The sequence below is a fragment of the Aptenodytes patagonicus genome, chromosome 3 (assembly GCF_965638725.1).
Source record: "Aptenodytes patagonicus chromosome 3, bAptPat1.pri.cur, whole genome shotgun sequence".
NCBI classification, from domain to species: domain Eukaryota; kingdom Metazoa; phylum Chordata; class Aves; order Sphenisciformes; family Spheniscidae; genus Aptenodytes; species Aptenodytes patagonicus.
Window position 1 is genome coordinate 99275523 of NC_134951.1, and position 21867 is coordinate 99297389.

General features: G+C 42.0%; 1 protein-coding gene across 1 annotated transcript; it reads left to right on the top strand.

The window, feature by feature from the left end:
- The first annotated feature begins 14 nt into the window (after window positions 1-14).
- SLC4A1AP (solute carrier family 4 member 1 adaptor protein) lies at window positions 15-17177 on the top strand. The gene is made up of 14 exons (XM_076334390.1): window positions 15-539; window positions 1427-1610; window positions 2326-2448; window positions 3325-3385; window positions 4284-4423; window positions 4560-4720; window positions 5476-5545; window positions 9259-9448; window positions 10278-10389; window positions 10980-11220; window positions 12019-12093; window positions 13163-13233; window positions 15470-15542; window positions 16737-17177. The coding sequence occupies exons 1-14, from the start codon at window positions 15-17 to the stop codon at window positions 16784-16786; spliced, it is 2076 nt and encodes a 691-aa protein (XP_076190505.1). The 3' UTR covers window positions 16787-17177.
- Window positions 17178-21867: the final 4690 nt, after the last annotated feature.

The window sequence follows — 21867 nt, forward strand, 5'->3', positions numbered from 1 at the left end:
ACGGACCCGGGAAGATGGCGGAGGTCATGGAGACGGAGGCGGCCGCCGAGCCCGCCGCCTTCAAGCGCCCGAGCCGCCCGCTGCCCGCCGCGCCCCGCGCCGCGGAGGGCGGCGAGCCGGGGCCCAGCCCGCCGCCCCCCTGCCCTGGCGCCGCGCCGGCGGCGCCGCGCTACGAGGAGCCGCCGTGGGGCAGCCGCCCGCCGGCCGGCGCCGGCTACGGGCTGGAGGTGCTGAAGGGTGGCGTGGCGCTGGGCTCGGTGCGGCTGGAGGGCGGCAGCTGGTTCCTGGTGGGGCGGCTGCCCGGCTGCGCCCTGGCCCTGGAGCACCCCTCGGTGTCGCGGCACCACGCCGTGCTGCAGTACCGCGGCGCTGGCTGCTCCCCCGACGGCGCCGATGCCGCCGGCTTCTACGTGTACGACCTGGGCAGCACTCACGGCACCTTCCTCAACAAGGCGCGGGTGCCGCCCCGCACCTACTGCCGGGTGCGGGTGGGCCACGGGCTCCGCTTCGGCGGCAGCTCCCGCCTCTTCCTCCTGCAGGTGGGTCGGGGCCCGGGCGGCCCCGCCGCGCTCCCTGGGGCACGTGTCGGGTGACTTGTGTGGTAGAGGCTTCCCCGGATCAGGCTCGGGAGCTTACCCGGCTCCATCTACAGCTCCCTGGCGTCTCGGGGTGAAGGCCGCTTCTGAGGCGTGAGGCCGTTTGGAAGCAGCCCAGCACTGCCGTGGTTGTTTTACTGGGGAAAAGTAGTCGGCTGTAGGTACCCGCTGCCGGCTCTGCGGTGAGGTTTGGGGCTGAAGGACAGAGCAGGGCCGTGGGGTCCCCCCGCTGCTGCATCGCCCTGGTGCGCTGGGCACAGGGCAGCTCTGCGGGGGGCTCAGGCGTGGCAGCTTCTGCCGAAGTGCAATGAGTGCAAAAGGCGCTTCTCTCCAACAGTGTGGTGTACCAGCGTTGTGGTTTAACCAGGGCAATCGGGGAAGTCTCTCTGACAGTATGATGCATTAAGAAAGTAAAACGCTAATGTTTCTTTGTGAACAAGGGGAGCTTTTATTAGTAGGAACTTAGAGAGCACTTGGTGTGCTCTGCACGCACTTCAGAAGCTGCTCGTTCCTCAAATTCTCCCATGTGGCACTGATGGAAATTTTTGCCTTCTGCCTTTTAAAATACAATTATATTTGAGATTGATCTGACGACAAGCACACAATAACGCTCATTTCTTTTTTCCCCCCCTTTGGAAAGGGCATTAAAACTAATGTATTTGGGGATGCCAACCATAACAAACGATCTAATAATTCCACTTTTTGAAGAGCGCTATAGTGATTTGTTTATGTTATTGTACATAATCTGCATGTGTGTTGAAAATACTTCTCTTTTTTTTTTTTTTTTTCTTTTAAAAAACACTTCTGCTAAGTTACTGTTTGTGATGTAGGGACCCAAAGAGGACCAGGAGTCCGAGTCGGAACTAACTGTGACTCAACTGAAGGCACTGCGTAAGCAGCAGCAAGCAAAATTAGAAAAGACGATGTTGGGAGAGGACTCTGATGAGGAAGATGAAAAAGAGGAGAGAAGTGAGAGGAGTCAGAACAGCTATATGAGCTGCTCGTGGGGAATGGGTAAGTGATGATGTATAAATTGGCTGATACACCTTGGAAGGTCTTTAAGCCAGTTTTCAGTGAATACTAGGTTTGAAATTCCAGCTGGATGCTAAATGTCCCAATCCAGTGTAAGTTCTTGAGTACAAATTAATCCTTTTCCTTTTAAAAAGAAGAGTCCTGTGACAAGGCAAGCTTCTATCTGGTGAGAAGTATGCTAGAGCTCCTTTTAAAAGGGAGGAGGTAATTTGCCTATAAAAGGTCATGAAACTGAGAGTTTATGTTAATGCTATGTGTTTTGTTCCTGTGATGATGTCCACACTTTTGCCTGAGAGGTGAAATTTAATTGCTTGAGACTTCTATGCAGTATAGCTGTCTTTAAATTTAAACAGGAAGTCCACATCTTAAAGCTGGATAAATTGTAATTAATGAGCTTTTCAGTACAACTGAATTGGTTTTTTGAACGGAAACATAAGCACATAAACCCTTGAAAGCGCTGAAACTGCAGTGACGTTCACCTGCAAAACTGTTATCTTACGATGGAATAACTAATAGCAAAAAAGAAGCAGGGGTTGGGTTTTTTTTTTTGATTGGATGCAGAAATAATATTCAAGTTAAGGGAAATAATTTTAGGATGATGTAGCTGCTACTTTCAAACTAACGGAAGCTGAAATATACTGGTGTTCTAACATTTCACCTTTTTTTTTTTTTTTGCACTTTGTATGTTGTCTTCTAGGGGATGATGCTGAGGAGGATGAGGTTGAAGAAAACCCTATTGCAATTGATTTTCAGGATGTACAAGATGCCTTCTATATGAAAGATCCTAGGAAGGCCTTACAGGGCTTTTTTGACAGAGAAGGTTGGGGTTTTTTTTTCTTTATTAATTAAATGTAATTTTTTCTATTTAGCAAAGTGCGACATTTGTACTCGTGTTTTTCTTTGGGAATTAAAGTGTGGGAGCTAAACTTTTCTGGTACGTTGTGGGTAAGGTTTTTCATTTGGTCAAGTTTTGGTGGGGGTGGGTGGTGGTGTGGTTTGGGTTTTTTTGGTTTTTTTATTGTGTGTGTTTGGGTTTTTGTTAAAACTTAGCTCACCATTGTATATCCGAGACTTAGTTACTAATTCCTCAACTGGGAGTTGCAGAGAGCACCTTGTATTCCTCTGGAGTGACACTCAAACCACACCCATGCTTTGAAGCTATGCTGAAAAATCCAAACCCGTCAAATTCCAGACTGTTCTGTTTGGAGATGGCTATGACTGTGAGATAGAATTGGAAAGTATAAAAAGACAAAAGGCAATAATGAATTGGTCTAAACTTTCGATGTTTGCTAGCAAAACTTACGCATGACTCACTTATTTGCTAAAGTGAAAAATTTATCTCCAAGGTAAACAATATCTGAATCCAGATTGCAAACTGTCGTTACTTCAATGTCATTTACTTTAATGCATAGAGGCAAGATTGTTTTTTCTTTGAACTACATATTCTTGAACAGGCCACTTAGAGATTTGTTTTTTTTTTTTTGATCTGAAAAAGCCTTGATTGTGAAAAACAACCAAATGAGCATAATACCAACTGAAGATTCCATGGCTTAAAAAAAAGGTCAAATTCAGTCCCTTGATACGTAACAAGGGCGTTTTATCTTTTTTGTTTAACCATGACATTCTTCTCTGCTGTAAGGATTATTCATGCTTATTTCAATTTTGGTTGCTATATCAACTTTCTTTTCCTCTCTAGGAGAAGAGTTAGAATACGAGTATGATGATCGTGGGCACAATAGCTGGCTATGCAGGATCAAGTATGTATATCTCCATTCACTTTTGTACACAGAAGCTGACTTCACTGAATTCCCAAACAGAAGCTGAAGGAGTTACTTGTCTTGTCACGCTTGGCAAGGAGGCCAGCTGGAATTAGACATAAGCCCTGACACTGAGACAGAAGTTCAACGATCAGTGCCTTGTTCAGTGTCTGCGCTCCTTTCTGGTCTGGCAGCATTTGGTTTTCCTTAGAGATGAAAATCAGGAAAGCAAGAGTCTAGGTTCTTTTGGTTCCCCTTGTTTTGAGAAATATGTGAAATTGAAATACGAGCAAAGAAACTAGGAAACGGTATCTTTCAATTCCTAATGGGAGAGAGAAAAAAAAAAATCATTCGTTCTACTGTGTACCCAATTTCAGTTCTTTTATGTTATAAGGCAGTTTTTGATGGGTTCCTGCAAGAGGTCACCAACGTCATTCTTTTATAAGACAGGAGAAGGTGAGGTGGAAATTAAATCGACAGAATAGGTTTCAAATGGATAGGTAAAACATTGCAGTGATTGTACTGCTTAAGAAACCTTTGCTTCAGCATGGAAAATACTTGTTACTGGTGTTGGAGGGATGCAAGATACTGGTGCTTAAAATGATTCAGGGATTGACATTTAACCTTTTAACTTCTTATATTCCCAGTGGAATGGATATAGGAATATGAATATATTGTTTGGACTAATGAAATAAAAATTTACTTGCATGCTTTAGGAAATCCATGCTTGTGTTTTGATTGGTACTGTATGAAATGAAAAGTGAAAATATTTAACCCACAAAAAAAAGGCTAGAGTGAAATGGAAAGAACAATGCCAAAATGATAAATAAAATACCTGAGTAGCATCCGTGAAAAGCTGTTTGTATCTGAGCTGTTCTCTGATCTTCAAACTAAACAGGTTGCCTGTGGATGATGCATCAGGGAAGCAGCTGGTGGCAGAGGTTCTCCATTCAGGAAAGAAGAAGGAAGCAATGATACAGTGCGCGCTGGAAGCTTGCAGGCTACTCGACGCTCGGGGAGTACTGAGGCAAGAAGCAGGTGAATAACTAGTCAAGTGCTGTGATTGTTCTAAAAGCCCTAAATTAGGGATTTGAGATTGCTATCTTGAATTTGTTTTATTGCTCAGTGGCATGCACATCATTTTGTTTCTTGCCTTCTCCCTTACCTTTCCCAGTATCCCGTAAAAGGAAATCAAAGAACTGGGAAGATGAGGATTTTTATGACAGTGATGATGACACCTTCCTTGATCGAACTGGTGCCGTGGAAAAGAAACGACTGAGCAGAATGAAAAAAGCTGGTAAAATAGAAGAAAAACCAGAGACTTATGACTCCCTGGTAAGAAGAATTATTATGACATGCCAGGCTTATTCTCTCACGCATGTATTATTACTAAGAAGGAAAATCAAAAAATATTTCCTGATCTTTCTCTGTTAGCTTGAACTCTGATATCATTTCAGACCTTTAGCTCTCAATTGGCCAAGTTAGAATAAAATAGTGGTTTTTTTGATTTGTGGACAGTATCTATAAATACCTGAAATTAATGCTTACTTTATTCTAGTGGAAGCATACTACCTTGCTTTTGCCTGTGTAGTATTGCCTTCTACTTGGTGGATCACAGCAGTGGGTGAACGAAATACCAGAACAGGATACTTTTAAATAGTTTTAAAGCATCAGAAAATACTTGCAAGCTTTCAAGTGGACAGGGCACATCCCAAAGAGGGATCTCATTCTGCTTCAAAGAATAAGCAGCCTGGACTGACAGACATGTGACAACTAGAAGTCCTGCACAGACAATAGGGTGTGGGGGAGCAGGGATAGGGAGGGTTGGAGGATCACAGTGGTGGTATAACATTGCTGCAGAAGCATTATACATATTTTTGCGTTTCAGAAAGAATATTATTTGTACAGTATGTGAAAGGACTGATAAGTTGTTTAGGAACGACCTAGACTGTAATTTTTTCAGCCCAGAAACTCCTGGTCAAAGATCAGAAGTAGAAAAATGGAGGTAATTTGGTAGGATATTTGAGTACCTCTTGAAAGAGGATTTTAAGAAGATAAAAAGATCTTCTAAGCATGTTGTTCTTTCATAGGTCACAAAACTAAATGAAGCTGAAAATGAGCTTTCTGAGATAACAGAGAAGCTGAAGGCTTCAGGGAAAGGTAAGGCATGAAGCTTATTTGATCGTAGTGCTTTCCATAAAGAACAACAAAGAGATGAAAATGTATCTTATGGATTTCTGTCTTAAGTGCTTTTTTTTTTTAGCGTCCGCTTTTCACAAAGGGGTAGGAAGATTTGCAGGTCACTGAGTTAGCTGGAGAGGATACTTACGCTTTTCATCCAATAGTTTATGTACTCTGTGTGTATAGTCACTTGGTAATGAATGCAGCTTTTTCCAAAGCAAGCAACATCTAAGTTAAGGTAAGGAGGTGAGTGTACAAGCTCCTGGAGCTTAAGAGGGTGAGCATTATTACTGTTTATCTGCCCATATTAGTGACACCAACCCAATTTGAGGAACACCTTTTCCACTCCCTCCAAAATCATTTATAAGCAAAGAGCAAACAACTGACAGAAAAGACAGTACCTTTTATTTCACTTCTCTCTTTGTAAATGCACTTTAAAAAGGAAAGGTGGCAAAAAAGAAATGTGGAGTCAAAGCAGTTGACGCTTAGCCCGTATGTTCAGTGAACTTGCTAGCTTATGAGGGTGCCGCTCAGGTTCTAGGATTATGCCTTTGTGTACGAAGGCAGCGCCTTTCCAAAGTGGTGATTGTATCTGGTAGCGAGTTAGATTTAAAAACATACTATACAAGTAGCTGCATTTTGCTTTCTGTTACCGATGATGTCTTGTGGAATAAAAGGAAGGCATGAAGGAAATGTGTTTAGGCTGGTTCTTCATACAAATACCTTTTTAATAGAGTTGGCATTAATAAAGGTTGCAATGTCAGTTTGTCAGAAGAGTTTCTCTCCAAGAAGCCTAGCAGCAGTCTGACAGCGGGGCTGTCTTTTGTGCATTATACAGGTAAGTTTCTTTCTAGTAATTCAGCTCCACACCAAAACTGATTTGTATCAACATTTTTGTTGGTGATTGATTATACCAGATCACTGTTCAGAAAACAGTACTGTTCCACTGAGCATTCTAACTGATGGGTCGGTTCAGTGTGTTTAAAGGAATTGTTTTCAGCATGACTGTTCTGATGAGTAGTTAACAATATACTAGCAAGAGAAGCTAATGCTTTATATTGTCTGAGACATGTGATTCCAAGCTTTCATATGTTACGATGCCTTTGTTTCTGCTGATACTGTTTCTCAACAAGACTGTTAGATCATATTGTAGTAGAGGCTGGGAGAAGGAGGAATCAGTTCATTTATAGACTTATACTAACACCATATAATTCTGATATATATTATCATGGTTTGGTAAATTGTAACTGGTTACGCAGCTCATTTAGAGCCTTGGAAAAATTGCAGTCTCAGCACTTATTGCAATACAGAGTAATTCAGTATTGGATGGGAATTTCCTAGAACTAGGCCAGGATAAAACATAGCAAATATTACATCATCAGTTACTATGTGTGTGTCTGTTCTAGATACTTGTGTTTTCTCTTATTTCTTTGGATGCTTCAGGTTAATCACAGATGTTGAGTACAAGTGTAAGCCAGGAGCACGCATATTGATCATGGGTGATTCTTACAACTGTCATGAGCTGTCTGGCAAAGCTGCTGCATTACATAGAGTTCTGAAACCACACTTTTGCTTGCTCTAAATGATTATTTGTAGCTTAAGGGCAAGAGTGTAGAGAGACCAATGAGTGAATGACGGGCTAAATTGCGATACCACCTCTTACCAAGCACTTGGAGAAATTAAGTGGTTGTCTGAAACATCACAGTAGAAGTTCACAAATTGTTCTCTCGAGTTCTTCAGAACTAATTACTGATGGACTGACTTGGTATCTCATTCACTGATGCAGCTGAATGAAAATCAAATACATAGAGCTCTTCAGTCTCATCTTTGGTTGCCTGTTCAGAAGAAAATCATTGATAAGTTGATGGTGCAGTAAATAGCCCTATAGCTTTTTTCACTGGAATATAAAGTATAATAGCCATGATTGCTAGGAGGTGAATCAATGTCAAATTTCATTTCAATAGTGTAGAAAACTGCCGCAACAGATACCAAATGCTAACAGTAACCCTGTGAGCTGAACTACCTGATCTTAGGCACTGTTGGTGGAATCAAGCAGAGAATCCTATTTGCAAGAAAGGGTTATCTGACCCACTGAAGATCACTCGCTGACTGAAGCTCTGACACTGTTCTGCAGCTAAAGAAGCAAGCTGTGGAACTATACCTTTAATTGTTCTGAATTACCTGACTAGACGCTAAACTGTATCTTTGAAATTTGGTGTTTAAATTAAATGATCATTCTGCTCAGCTCCTGCCTGCTAGGAGTTTCAGACTGTTTGTTAACAATACCTTTTCATTGATGGTTTTTGTCTTGGTTCATATAAATTGTTATGAGGAAAAAGAAGAGTATTTCTATCTGAATTTCTTCTATGACATGTTTTGTCATCATTTATATTTGTGTGGAGTTGGATGCTATGACTGTTTCTTATCTTTTGAAGCCTCTTAATTCTGTATATCTTTGAACAGTTACTGTTGTGGCTTTCATATACTTGCAAATTGTGAACTGTGTTTTGTTCTAGATCAGAAATATCCTTTTCAATTGAGTCCATTTGTAAGCATGAGTCTTATTAGACTTTTCTCTAAATATTTCAGTCATGTAAAACTGCTTGAATATGCACTCTTAACAATAATTTACACTATTTCCTTTATACACATTTAAAATTTCAAGTGCTACTTAATTAGCTCAAGCTGAACTGAAAATAACTCATTGGTCACATAATTATGCTTGTGCATATATACCTAAATGCTTATAAAGCAGCAAAAAAATACTGGATTTGCCACTTTTCATATAATATTAAAAGGCAGAAGACTGCCTGTCAAAAGGCTTGTTAAATTCTAGCAACAACATTTTTCTTTGTTTGCCTCCAAGTTATTCTTTGAACACCATATAAAAACTTCTGAAGCATTGTTCAAGCCCAAGAAAGGAGTTTTCGGGGGGGGAGGGGGGGGGAGGGGTTTGTTTATTTGAAATCCATGTGTTAGAATTCTGTATTTATTTTTCTTAGCCATTACAGCTTTAGTTTTTCCTCCTGAGTTTTATTTTAGTTAGTCAAATATGCTTAGAATTATTAATATTTGAAATCAGGTGGAGTAGAAAGACTGTTGTTACTCTTTTTCAAGTACAGAGCAGTGTTTTCTTGTTAGAAAATCCAGTCAAAACAAAGGTAGATTTTGTGTGACTGGCCTAACATGAAAGTATTCTTGTATGCACTCAGTCATCCAGGGGTAGGAGGCAGCATCATGTCTTGATTCATTTCGAGCTTTGCAAATGTTATTACATAAACGTTCCAGGAAAGCCAAAATGGGATTCCCCATGCAGTGGTGTGGGATTCTTTGTAGCTGTGTTTATTTTAGTCTGTGACTAAAAAAAAAACCCCGTAAGCCGCTTTTTTAGGGACAGCAGATCTTGAAGTGAGATGAACAACCTAGAATAGAGACACTTACTCATAAAGAAACATTCAATTTTAAGAGAGGCTTTGTTATGTAAGTGGATTAAAGTTTACTGTCAGGCTTTTGTTAGGAGAAATGCTTTCATCTTTCCAGGGCTAACGACCTCCATTATTTCACCATTCAACAGAAACTTGCAGAGAGGATAGTTGTTCCTATATACCTTACTCTCTAAAGGTAGGACTTGATGAGTACAGCTCTCATCTCCCCACCCGTAACAAGACGTATCTTCCCTTTATCTTGCCTAGTCCAGTCCCAGCCAGCAGCTCAAGATTCCTTGGATGAATTCATGACTGAAATAAAATCAGGATGCACCTTAGACAGTGTGGCACGAAAGAAGCTTCACTTGCGGTCGTTTGAGCTGAAGAAAGAGCAACAGAGACTGAAAGGGTTAATAAAGCTTGTCAAGCCTGCAGAACTGCCTGAGCTGAAGCCCCAGTAAGTCTTGGCTAGAGTGTAAAACAATTACTTTTACCGTTGTTGTTATCCATGGGCAGTTGTGGAAGCCCAGTAAATAGACAGCTTTCCAAACACAAAAGCAGGATGGCCTTCCAAGCTGCCTGGCTCGTCTCTTTAAAGAGCCGCTGTGCCTTTTGGCTGTTGCAGCATCTATGGTTGAGGCAGATGCACCACAACACTGGAGTAAGATAAGCCCACGCTGGGAAGATGAGAGGGGGAAGGGATTGGAAGCGTGTCAGCTTATTTAATTTTTTTTTTCCCCAACCTGCATCCAAAAGGAACTGAAGGATTTTACAGGTATTAATGTACAACACGAAAACCACTTTCACTCTGTGAAATGTACCTGGAAGTAAAGTGTAGTGGCTGTTCAACTACTGCCTAGCAGCACTACTGGAATTCAAGAGGGCGCGTGCTGCATTCATAATTTGCTAGTGGCAGCTTGATTAGAGATTTAATTACTTAATTAATTCACTTAAATTGAGGTTTGGCCTCTGAGTGTGGTTTTTTTATATACATATATATTATATACATATGTAAGTATGTGTGTGCAATTGAATTTGAGGGAGTCTGTGCGATACAGATTTTTTTTTCCTTATTTATTTATTTTTTGCTTCCTGTTATGGCAAGTGTCTGAATCCTACAACATGTATGTAGGATGGAGGAGTCATCTGCAGCTTCCCCCTTGGATGCTGCAAGTGAGAGAGAAATAAAAGGATTTTTATATATACACTTCTAACTTGCAGATTTTTTTGCATTTGTAAATATAAGACTTGTTACACTGTTTTCCTTTGTATCTAATTTTCATTAGGAGTGGGAGTTACAGTCTGGAAGCAGAGAGCAAGCCTAAAAAGATTACCCTGCCTCTCTTTGGTGCAATGAAAGGGGGGAGCAAATTCAAGCTGAAAACTGGAAGCCTAGGGGTAAGTTGGACTCGTAAGTGCTGTGCGTCAGAGGCTATTTCTCAGACACCTTCTCAGGCTATGGAGACTGTAGGTGGCAACCATGTCTTCTCACATGCATGGAAACAACATGGAGGCACAAGCCTGCGGCAGTGGAAGGTGCACAGAGCAGCAAGCAGTGGCTGTTGGATGTTGTTTGCTGCCAGCAGTTGCCGTTCTGCGCCCTTGTACAGCCAGTCTCCTGCGGTCAAAAGGCAGTGGATCAAGTAGAGGCAGTCTGGGGACATCAGGCTGAACCACTGCTATATCTCAGCAGCTGGTCCTTTCTTTTGTTTTTCTTGATCTTACAGCTAAGATCACATCCAAGATTGATTCAGTTTCCAGTGTCTCTTAAGAAAAGACTGCACTCCTTGTCTATGGACTGGACATATTTTTTCATCTTCCATCTCTAACAACAACTTTTCCTTAAAACCTAACTATTACTCATCCTGAGAGTGTTTCCTTACTAGCTGTCTCTATGACAGGAATATGTGTGCTTTCTCCTGTAATGAATATCTGTGACATCTACCTCCATTTATCTTAGCACTGATGCGCAATTCTTTCTCCTGCAGAAGATGCCTGTTAAGCGTCCAGATATCCCTGAAAGCTTGTTAAGAATGAAAGATGATGGACCGGAGGAGGAGGAAGAGGAAGAAGAAGAAGAAATGGAGGAGGAGCAAGAAGTAGATGCAATAAACAGCAGAGCATCAAACCTGGAAATGAAAATGACAACAGAGGAAGAAACGGGAAAAGAAACTAATGCTCCCAATGGTTCTCCTTGCAATAACAAGAATCTAGAATCCCTTCAAGATGGTAAACCATTGGTTTTGATTCTTCCAATAATGAAGCCGAGTCTGTTACTGCTGAATTTTTCAGAGATACGTGAATCTCTTAAGACTTGAGCCACAGATTCTCCAGCAGATTTCTTTTCCATAGATTTTTGCCATGAGTCCAGAGTCTGTGTGCCAACAGCTGAGTTTCACGTGGTTCCAATTGAAACTCTGCTTGGCAGTCAGTTTTTCATGTTTTTGGTGAAATAGAAGAAATTTCCTGGACTCCAGAAAGGTTCCATTTTGATAAGCCCTGCTTTCATTAGATTGAGTGTCCATATGAAAACAACTACAATGTGTTTGGGAGTCACTCAGGGAGAGTGACTTAATAAGAAAACAAATGTCTGTGTAAAGCTTCAGATCCGTTTGTAAGGAGGAAGAATAATTTTTAAAGTGGTAATGGAGAGGTATCCTCCTTGTATCTGTGTGGTTTATCTCCAATCACTCCTTTTCTGTATCAGCTTGATGCATTTGAAAACTCAGTAATGATGTTTCTCAGTAAATGATGTGTTTGACAGAAACCTAATTCTAACTTTTTTTCTTAACGCTGGACAGGTTGCTTTTGAAAAGTCTATTTTAACTGGTCACAAGTTTTTCTTTAATATTGTATTGCAATGGACTTGGTGGATGAAATAATTTGGAGGACTTTTGGGAGAAGAGTTCTTCCTGAGACAAATGTAGCTAAGAGTTCCCTTTTGTACTTTGTCTCAGGGATGCTAGCGCCCTCCTCATCAGCGTTACTGCAGAGTGCTCACCTAGCTCTTTCTTTTTTCTTTTACAGGCGTTCATTTTCTGCCTGAGCCGAAGATACTAAGGAATAAATCTCAGATGGGACCCTCACAAGAGAAATCTCAGGGTGAGCAGTACAATTTAGACTCTATTGTACAGTAGCATGTGGGTTTAGAAACTGTCTAAAGGACTTATCGTCTTCTGTCAGTAGAAGGAAACTAAGCTTAATCTAGAGCCTAAAGAATCTAGAACTGAAATGAAGGATTGTGTTTTGCTTGGGAAGTGGTAAGTGTATGGTGAAGACAGGTCACTTCAACTATGTTTCAGTGCTCCTTGCTTTTCATAGTCATTAACTGCTTTGAGATACTTTGTTTTAAAAACATAGCATGAGAAGAGAAGAAAAATTATTTTAATTTAGGAGCATAAACATAATGCTTTTCCCCCCCCTTATTCTCTTGCAGTAGCTCTTAACACTACAGAAGGACAGAACTTTCTTTTATAAAGTGACAAATACTACATAATGTTAGCTAATAATCTGTTAATGACCCAGATGACCCCTCTACATGTACACCAAAAAAAAAAAAAATCAGATCCTCAGAATGAAGACTCTTCAGTGTACTGAACACGGAGGAGAGCTGTATGAATTTTCTATTTTTTCATAACTCAGACTGTTAAGAATGTCATCCCGTCCTCATCATCTCATCCATAGACTTCAGCCACAAGAATCTCAATATTTCACAGATTAAGTGGCAGAAAAACAAGGCATACTTCTATCTCTTCTGTATTCCTCTCACCTATGTTACTGTAAAGGTCTTGTTTTTTTTTAAAAAAACAAAGCATGTTGGTCCTGCGCATTCCCTACTGTTCCCTTCTAAATCAATCACTGCAGTGATTACAGATAGAGAATATCTTTTAGAAAATAAACATCTGCCATTAACTAAAGTGTGTTACAGAATCCCAAATATAGGACCTTATTAAACTGCATTCAGGTAGGTGACAGACAGTGTATTAAACATAAGTTAATAAATCTATGAAAAACAAAAAGATGTTCAGCAGTCTTAAGTATGAATTTTGTTGCAGTGAGCTGTCTTGGATTTCCTTTTGGATGTATCTATTTTTATGTGAACTTCCTATAAGCTTATTTCTGATAGAATTGGTCATTTGTGATGTGTCATAAAACAAATCTTTCTTCCCAGCATCTGAGGCAGTATATAAGGAACCTGAAGAGACATCTGAGAAAGTTAAGAAAATCAATAGCTCAAGCAAGGTCAGTTACGATACCATGACTCCTGCAGCTTAAGAGTTTCAGGAAATCATTTTGTAGGCTCTTTTTTAGTGAAATAGTAACAATGTGATTGAGTATGACTTGGTGATAGTAGTGCTTTTCTGCTGACTAAGACCCAAATGTGGAACTACACACTGCCATTGGACACAGATTTTGGAGTCTCCAACGAAGAGGTAAAGCACAGCATTTCAGCATGATAGAGGCTCTCAATTCAATCACAAATTTATTTTTTTCACCTTTTTACTTGGCAGTTAGCCTCTGCTAATTGCTGCTTCTCCTGTATCACAAGTGTTGTAGAACATAGGTGCTCTCTGGGCTTTGGAATGGCATTGCAAAACTTTCCTTGGAGAACAGCTTGGGAAGCACGTATTGGCTGACACAGAACATGCTGTGCTAAAGCTGTAGCTAGTCTGTATTGCCATTATCAAACCTCATCCTTCTCTGTAAGATGTGGACAGAGATGAGTCTAAGAGATTATTGTCTTTTGCAACCAAATTATTACTAAATTTGAGCGGATGTACCAGATAATGTTCCTCCCGTGCATAAGATTTGTATTAAAATGTAAAGTATATGAGCCTTGCACATTTTGGGACGCGTGCATTGTTGCCTTCCTGGAGCTGGGAAGGAACTTCTCTGACAGCGTGCTCTTAGCCTAATGATTATTGTGAGGTTCTTCCCTTTAGAGCGCATCCCACCTTTCTGCTGACTGCCATCAAAGAAGATTACAGTACTTGGTGGGCCATGAGTTCTGACCGTTATGACAATTTCTTTGTGGTGGCCATATAATTTTAGCCCTGCACCACTTACTTAAAGAAACTTGACTCCCAGCAGCCTGTGTGTGCCAACTGCTGCCTTGTTAGTCCTGGCAAAGGACCCAAGGATTGGGTAGGCACAGCCTTTAGAATTGTCCTTTGTGGCTGGCCTATAAAGCATGTCAATAAAGAAAGCAAGAGTAAATTTATACTGTTAAAGCCCAAGTTATACCATTTCTATGAATATGGGAGAACAAGGCAGCTTCTCATGCTGAGGCAGTCAAGTCAGCAGCTCTCATCAGCGCGGAGTTCACTCTAACGCCGAGCATTCTCCAAATGCCATATGGCTTAGCTGTATTCTCTCTCCCATCACAAATCACTTCTTCCACATGCTGTCTCTGCCTTTGGGCTCGGATCTTGCGTGGAAAATATCAACCAGAAGTCCGCTGGGTTTTTTTGTTTTCTCTTTTAATATTTGAGGAATAACTTTGAATCCTGTAAAACTGCAAAAACAATTTTAAAGTGACTGTTCACAAGCCATATTTAAAAACTGTTCAACTCTGCAGTCTAATGTTTTGGAAAACATTAGTCTTCCAAAAGAACTGTTTTAGAGGTTAATTTGGGGAAGGAAAGTTTCTGAGGGAATGAAAAATTGCTTCAACTGCATAACTTAAGACTGTGTCATGATACTACAGAGTAATGCAAATCAGTGCTGAGTAACTTGGCTACATTTTGAGCTCTTAAGTCTTGCGCTCTACAGTTCTATGAATTTTTTTTTGATAGCTACCTGCAGTTGTTGAAAACAAAAGTTGTTGAGAAAATGATGCTGATGTGGCAAAACTTAAAAGTCTAGGGACAAAAAGACATTGCTGTGTCAACATTTGAATTGCAAGTGACCTGTTTTGGTTTGCTTTAAACATTTCAGTGATGCCAGCGAGACCTGAAAAAATTGGGTTTTCTTTTCTTTTGAAAAACTAAGTTATCCTTCTATAACAGCTGAACTTTTATATACTCTAGTTTGAAAGTCACCTTAAACCTGAAGTTTTCAGTGGGATTGCGCGTTGAAATCAGTAAAGCACTTCTTGAAAATCCTACTCTAAAGCTTTTCCCTGCGTAAAGAAATTCTGTGTTGAATGATACTACCAAGCATTAGGATGACCAGATTAAACTGTTGAGAAGTGGACAGTTGGCAATGGTTCTGTTTTGAGGGGGAGGTAGGACTGGATGACCTCCAGAGGTCCCATCTAACCAGCATTTCTATTATTCTGTGACTCTACTGGGAATAAACGGGATCTATTTGAGGGTTCGATATTTCTTCTTTCCTCTGTATTACTGTTTTCATCCCTGACTCTTGTAGAAATAACCCTCACCTTTCAGTATTTGTCTCTGAATTAATGAGAGATTTAGTGGCTGTGACACATTGCTGGAGGGGTGCAGCACCTTAAAAATCTTTTCTCCTTTTGCAGGTCCAACAACCTTTTTTTTCCTCACAGTACCCAGATGATGACCCAGACTACTGCATATGGATTCCTCCTGCAGGTATCAACCATTTCCTTACCGTTTTTAGTCTTACAACTCAAAAATCTACCTAATAAGTAGTCAGGGTGTCCTCTTGAGAAAAAAGTAATTCAGGAATACTTTACCCAGAACCTGATGTTTTCTGGCATGTTTATGCCCCATATTTGGCATATGGCCATGCAAGTCTGGCAGGGAAATACAGACCATATCGGTAGTAGCTTCATCGCAATGGGCAGATACACCTCAAGTTTGTTTTTCGGTTTTGTAACACCTGAGAGCGCTAACTCCATTCACACATAGTGATACGACGATCGAGTTGAAAGACAAGCTCAAGCCTTCACTAGGGATAAATGCTCCAGCAATCTTAGTATTCTCAGTTTTCATAGAAGTCTGTGAAATCTGAAAATCTTCTTTGCAGATTTTTGCAAAAACCATTGGAATACAAACTTTGGGTCATGTGTTTTAGAGAGAAGTCTTGGTAACGCTTTGGTGAAGGCACTGAATAATTGATGCATGCATCCAATATATGTTAAAGTCGAACAAATTTTTTACTTTAGTTCCAGAGTGGTTTTAGCTAAGTGAGGTTATTCTTAAACAGTGTAATGAATTTTCAGTTTCTCTAAAATGGAAAATTCATTTTCATGCACTGAGGTTTTCATAGTAAGTTCAAAGCTTAGCTTTCATTTGGTAGATTCATTACTATAACTTTTATAAGGCTGTTGCAGGCTTATAATATAGATAGGCTCCAAAGGGAATAAGAAAAATGAGAATAAACTTCACTGAAGAAAACTATAATCTGGTGAATCATCGTTCAGTGAAAAGACTGCACTTCTCTGGCACATGGATCCACTGGAACAAAATGCCCGATTCAGTAACTCAGAGGTCTGATGTGGGATAGCCAAGCGAGCTGTGTCCATAAGAGGGAGCTCCTTTTTCTGTCTCTGCCTGCTAATAATCAGACTTATCTTCTGTCTAAGCTGGCATAATGAGGACATCAGAACCAGGAATATATGATGTAATCTTGACACTGTTAGTAAGGTTAAGAGGATTTATAAGTATAAATCAAAAGACTATTTGAATTGTAATATCCAGTCTGACATCCTCTTTATGCCTGTGTGACTGGTGTTGCCTAGAGACTATTTCATACTTGGATACAAATTTACCTTGGATGATGGGGGAAAAAAAATAATGCCAGTCTTCCTCTTTGTCCATTAGGTCAAAGCGGTGATGGCAAGACTCATCTCAATGAAAAATATGGCTACTAAGCTTCAAGCGCCCCAGAGTACATCTGAGGTTTGAAGGACTGCTCTATTTTGGACTCTTTCACCACACGTTAAGTGAGGGATAAAGGAGTTGCTTTTTCAGACGCTGTTCCAAATTCAAGGGCATCAGCAGCGACTCTGGCTGTTAGCTCTCCCTGTGTGTGCTCTGTCTTCCAGATACTTTTTTAAAAGTAAAAGCCCACATACTCTTCTTTCTCTTCTTCCACTTTTAGCCTTGTCCTTTTTATTTGGCTTAAAACTGTAGGCTCATTTTTCCTTTTGTAAATAAAAATATACAGATAGTATTAAAAAAAAAAAATACACCTCTGTATACTTACAGGCTTGATAAAATTTTTTTCATGTTGGTTTTATGCAATTAAAATGAGAAACACTACTGGTTTGCTTCTGTGGCTGTGGTTTGAAAATACTGTCATCGTAAACACAACCTAAATCTTGAGGGGTTTTTTTTTCTTTCCTATGGAAAAAAAGAAAAAACAACTCTATTTTGAAAAGAAAACTGTTTTCACTCCCCCCTCATGCAGCGGGTGGAATACTTGTCATGGAGTGGACTGGAAGGGGTGAGCGTGCTACGAATAAAGTAAGTTTCAAAGAGCGAACAGGCATCTTTTTATAAAGAGGTGACAGTTTGTGCTGCAAGCGTTTATGGGGAGGACCACGTCCTGCGCCCCGCGGTGCAGCAGCGCAGGGAGCCCCCTCCCCCTAGGGCAAGGGGGCAGCCCCCGCAGAGCACACCGCCAGGCCCCGCCTCTTTTCGTACCGCTCTGTGATTGGCTGCTCGCCATTTTATTTCTGAGACTGTCCCACTCAGGTGATCTCGGCGCACCCTCTGATTGGCTGCCCCTTTCCTTTGGACCAGGAAGTGCTCAAGTATACGAATATATATATCTGAAGGAGAATACAAATTTCTGTAAATATTTGTGTTATTTATTTGTGGATCCACTTCCTATATGTATTTATATATGTGCCTATTTAGTGTGTATGTGCTATATATGTTAAAAAGTTTATAATTTAAACACACGTCCATAAAAGTGCGGGTATAAATTGGATAAACACTCTGTAATAAGAGGTAAAGAAATGAATAGTGGAAGTTTAAACGCGAATGGAAGTAATCAAACAAAAGCAAAGGGCAGGCTCATGCCCCCCACTTTCCGAGGCTGCAGATCAAGCCCTGTTTGGGGTGTGGGGGGAGTTACAGAAGGCAGGGGGGTGTGAGCAAGCTGGAGCCTACCCCAGGGCTATGGAGCCCTCCGAGGAGGCCGCCAAGGGGCTGCCGGGGCCCTGGGGGCACTGCCAGGCCTGCCTGTCCCTGCCCGGCCCCTCTGGGCTCTCGGAGAAAAACGGATCTTTTCTGTTTGTTGCACTTGGAGTCAAGCCTTTAACTTTTAAGCGGTGCTTTCCTCCAAACTGCAAGTAATGGTAGGATTTGGGACTTGAAGACCCCCAACTCGGTAACATGGTCATCACTCATCAGCTCACCTAAACAGTCACCGCCTGGGGGGATCCGGTCCCCTGGATGACTCACACGTGTCCCAGAGCTTGTGTTGTGGTAAAGGCAAGGGTCATGCAGGGCATCTGAGGGATTGTAAAGCTCAAGGCACAAGCATACAGTGGCGAGGAAAGCTGCACTACAGGGTCACACATCCTTTGGCGTGCTTCCACCGGACAGCGGCCGCATCCTCATGGATAAATCGCAGGAGGGCACGTCAGAAGCTGGGGAGAAGGGATAACCGTACCACTCCTGGTTCTCACAATGGTAGTGTTGGAGCAATGGAGCTCACTCCAATTTTACCCCGCAGAGGAGGTAGAAGAGTTTGGCAGCTTGGCATTTTGTAGGGTTTTACTTAATATGCTCAAGCTGCAGAACAGCATCTTCTTTCTGCCTGTAATCTTCAACGTATTTAGCTTTTTTTTGTCAGCATCTGTGCACCAGGCTGGGCAGCCTGAAGCTTCCTGCTTCTGGCAGAGGCGTATCTTTACGTAATCCAAGGAAAGGCTGTTGCCCCTCCATTCAAAATGCCAGACCTCATGGGTTTCACAGACTCTGTAGCCCTTCTCCAGAGCCTTGTTCAGTTCCAGGGTGCACCAGGTGTCCGCAAGGGACTTCTGTTGATCGCCTGGCAGGTTTCAAAGTGCAGCATGAGGGAAACAATAGTTTGCCATTTACGCTCATGAGAAGCACAGGGAAAAAGAGCCCACGAGGTGAGTACACTTTTACTTTGACCATCCCAAAGTAGGTGGTCGGTGTGTTGAAATTCTCAAAAAAAAGGGCTTCTGGGTTCCCAAGAGGGTATTTTTTAGTTCTGCTGATGAAAGGATAGAGGCTAGCAAAATCATAGTGGTGTATCTTTTCATCGGGGGCTGCTTTGTAGTACAGACAAATGGTATTTGTCCTGCTGCCAAAAAGCACATCTCTGGGGATCAGGGACTGGGCAGTTTGGTCCTGGCTAAGCCCACGAGCTCCCCATCTGTTTCTTTTCATAGCGGCTCACTTGTGCTCCCGTACAGATCTGATGGTAAAACCTGCTCTCTTTAGGCAGTCCATCTTTTGTTGAATTGTGTAATACGAATACCCAAAGGTGGTCCCCACCGGATGGTTCCAGTCATTTTCAGGGTAGCATTCAATACAACCGTGGAAAAAGCACCCATTATAATTGAAAGTTGTTGTCATCCCATCAATGATCACTTAGCCATCCCAGAAGCGGGTTCCCACTTGATACTCACAGCCATGTAACACATGACAGGTTTTAATCTTTTCCTTTTTGGCCAGGTATATATGTCATTGGTCAAATATCTCTTTTTCCTCCAATGATAGCCATAAACCAGTAGGTGGACATGCAAGTAGAGGGCACCATATTGTACAGAAAGGGATCTACACAGTGATAAACCTTCACCTTTTCATCACTCTTTCTCACCCACCATGTGACGGGCCATCACCATAATCTTATTTCTCTATGATCTGCAGGCCTCCCTCAAAATTCTTACATCTTGCTGGCAATGGTAACTCAGTTCTTATTGCAAGTCAAAGATTTCCTGATGGTCATGAATTCATGTCAAGAATTTATTTTTTTTCCTTAAGCACCATACTGTGCACCCTGTCATAATCCCGTTGTGGAAGAGGGCCTACATAACTTTGATTTTCAGCAGCGTTGAAAAAATGGAGGAAATAACTTTTGCAGCCCTTGATACCCAGCACTTAGGAAAGACTGCTTAGTTTCATGGTTGAAAAATTTAAAGAGTCTATGAAAACAAAAACTCTAGTTGCATATCAGTTTAGCACCCTGGGTGATTGATTGATTACACACCCATTTTTTCTTTCAGAAGCTGGCTGACAACTGAGCAGCCATCGCAGCCTTTGGCATTAGAGAAGCGTAGCCCTGAATCTGTGTCATTAAGCAGGTAAAGTCCACGTGTCCCCTTAAGCTCCCATTCTCCTTCAGTTTTCCTTTCCACTCCTTTTTCATCCCACGGGGCATCTGGCGCTAACTCCACAGCAAAAATGTAATTTGGGCCGTGCTCCCAGTTTCCTCCATGCGTCCCGTCTCGTCGAGAAGAGAGCCCTGCCCCGCATCTGGGGTTTTGATCACAGGCATGGAGTGCTGCTGCTGGCTTACGTTACAGGTCTGTTCATGGCACAGACCGCGCTTCCAGCCTCTACGTTTGAGATGCTCTTCCACATAGATCTTGCACTTTTTCACATAAAATCAGAGCCAAACAATCTGAGTTCCCCAGACCCGCGCAGCATTCTGCAGCTGGGGCACCTTCTTCTCGTGGGGGTGTTAAGTGCACAGTCACGCAACAAGCAGAGCCAGCAATAATATTTACAGCTATGGGTGTGATTATAGCGTCTACAGCAAAGCTTACAAAGGTTTCTCACCCCAAATACCTTTCCTGACCTTCCTAACGCCATAATGATGTTCACTGTGTCAGAGGAAGAAAGGGGTCTTGGCATATGTAGGACTGTTGCTTGGCTTAAGAATCCCCCAGCATTTTTTTTCCACTCTGATAGGAGAACGATGAGTATATTAACACGCAGCAGGTCCTTGAACAAGGGGATCCCGCTCAGCACGACCTTCCTGTGCACAGACCACTCTGGTTTTTCATGGAGCTCTCTTGCTCTGCTCAACAGCTCTGCATCAGTCAGACCCCTCGCTGCTGTAAGCGCTGTGAAACCTCCAGCAAAACAGAGAAAACCATCACTGGTGCGTTTTAGCTCAATCATACAGCACCACTTTTTGTCTGTAACATTAGAACGGAGATAGGCTGCAGGGTCCTGCGTACCTCACTCCCAACAGCTTTTAGAGTAAGAGTAGCCGGGCAGAAAGTCTGATCACATCTCAGCTCTCTCTGACTTCGTACGAGTATACTCACCCAGTCTGAAATTTTTTTCTGAATTCGTCGTGCTTAAATTAACAGAGGAAGACTCTAGTAGAAGCTGTGCATGCAGACAGCTTCGAGACAGAGCTGAGCAAAATCACCAGGATCGAACATCTGGCATAAGTCATCAGAAGCTTGCTCTACATCCCAAACAAGCACTTTGTGAGCTTCATGCAGCAATACCTCATTCAAATTAACAAACCTGTACTTTTCCACAGTACTGCCTAGCCCTGAACCTCTGGAATGGCCATTCCCACTGCTGTGCATGCTCTGTGGAAGCCACGGGTTGGGCTGACGTCCCCTCCACCGCCCCCCTTACATTTGAGGGTGGGAGCAAGACAGACTTTCAAATACACACCCCGGGGCCTTGGGAGGGCAGCTGCTTCCACCATAAGTGGTCTAACAGGACAATCTTGACTGTGTGCTGGGTTTTCTGCCTCTTCTTTGCTGCATTGACCAATAGATAAGAAAACATACAGCAAAGGCTGTGTCTCAGGCGTAGCTGTAACGTTCCCCCACTGCCGTGGGCAAATGGAGGTCATCCCACCACCTGCCATTCTCTGCGTGACACCTCCACATCAGCCAGCTCTTCTGGTTTGCAAGGTCATTTTTTTTACAGATGCCCCTGGGGCTTGGTGATTTTGACCCAGCACTGTTGCATTTTCTCTCCACTTCTTTCAAAACCACAG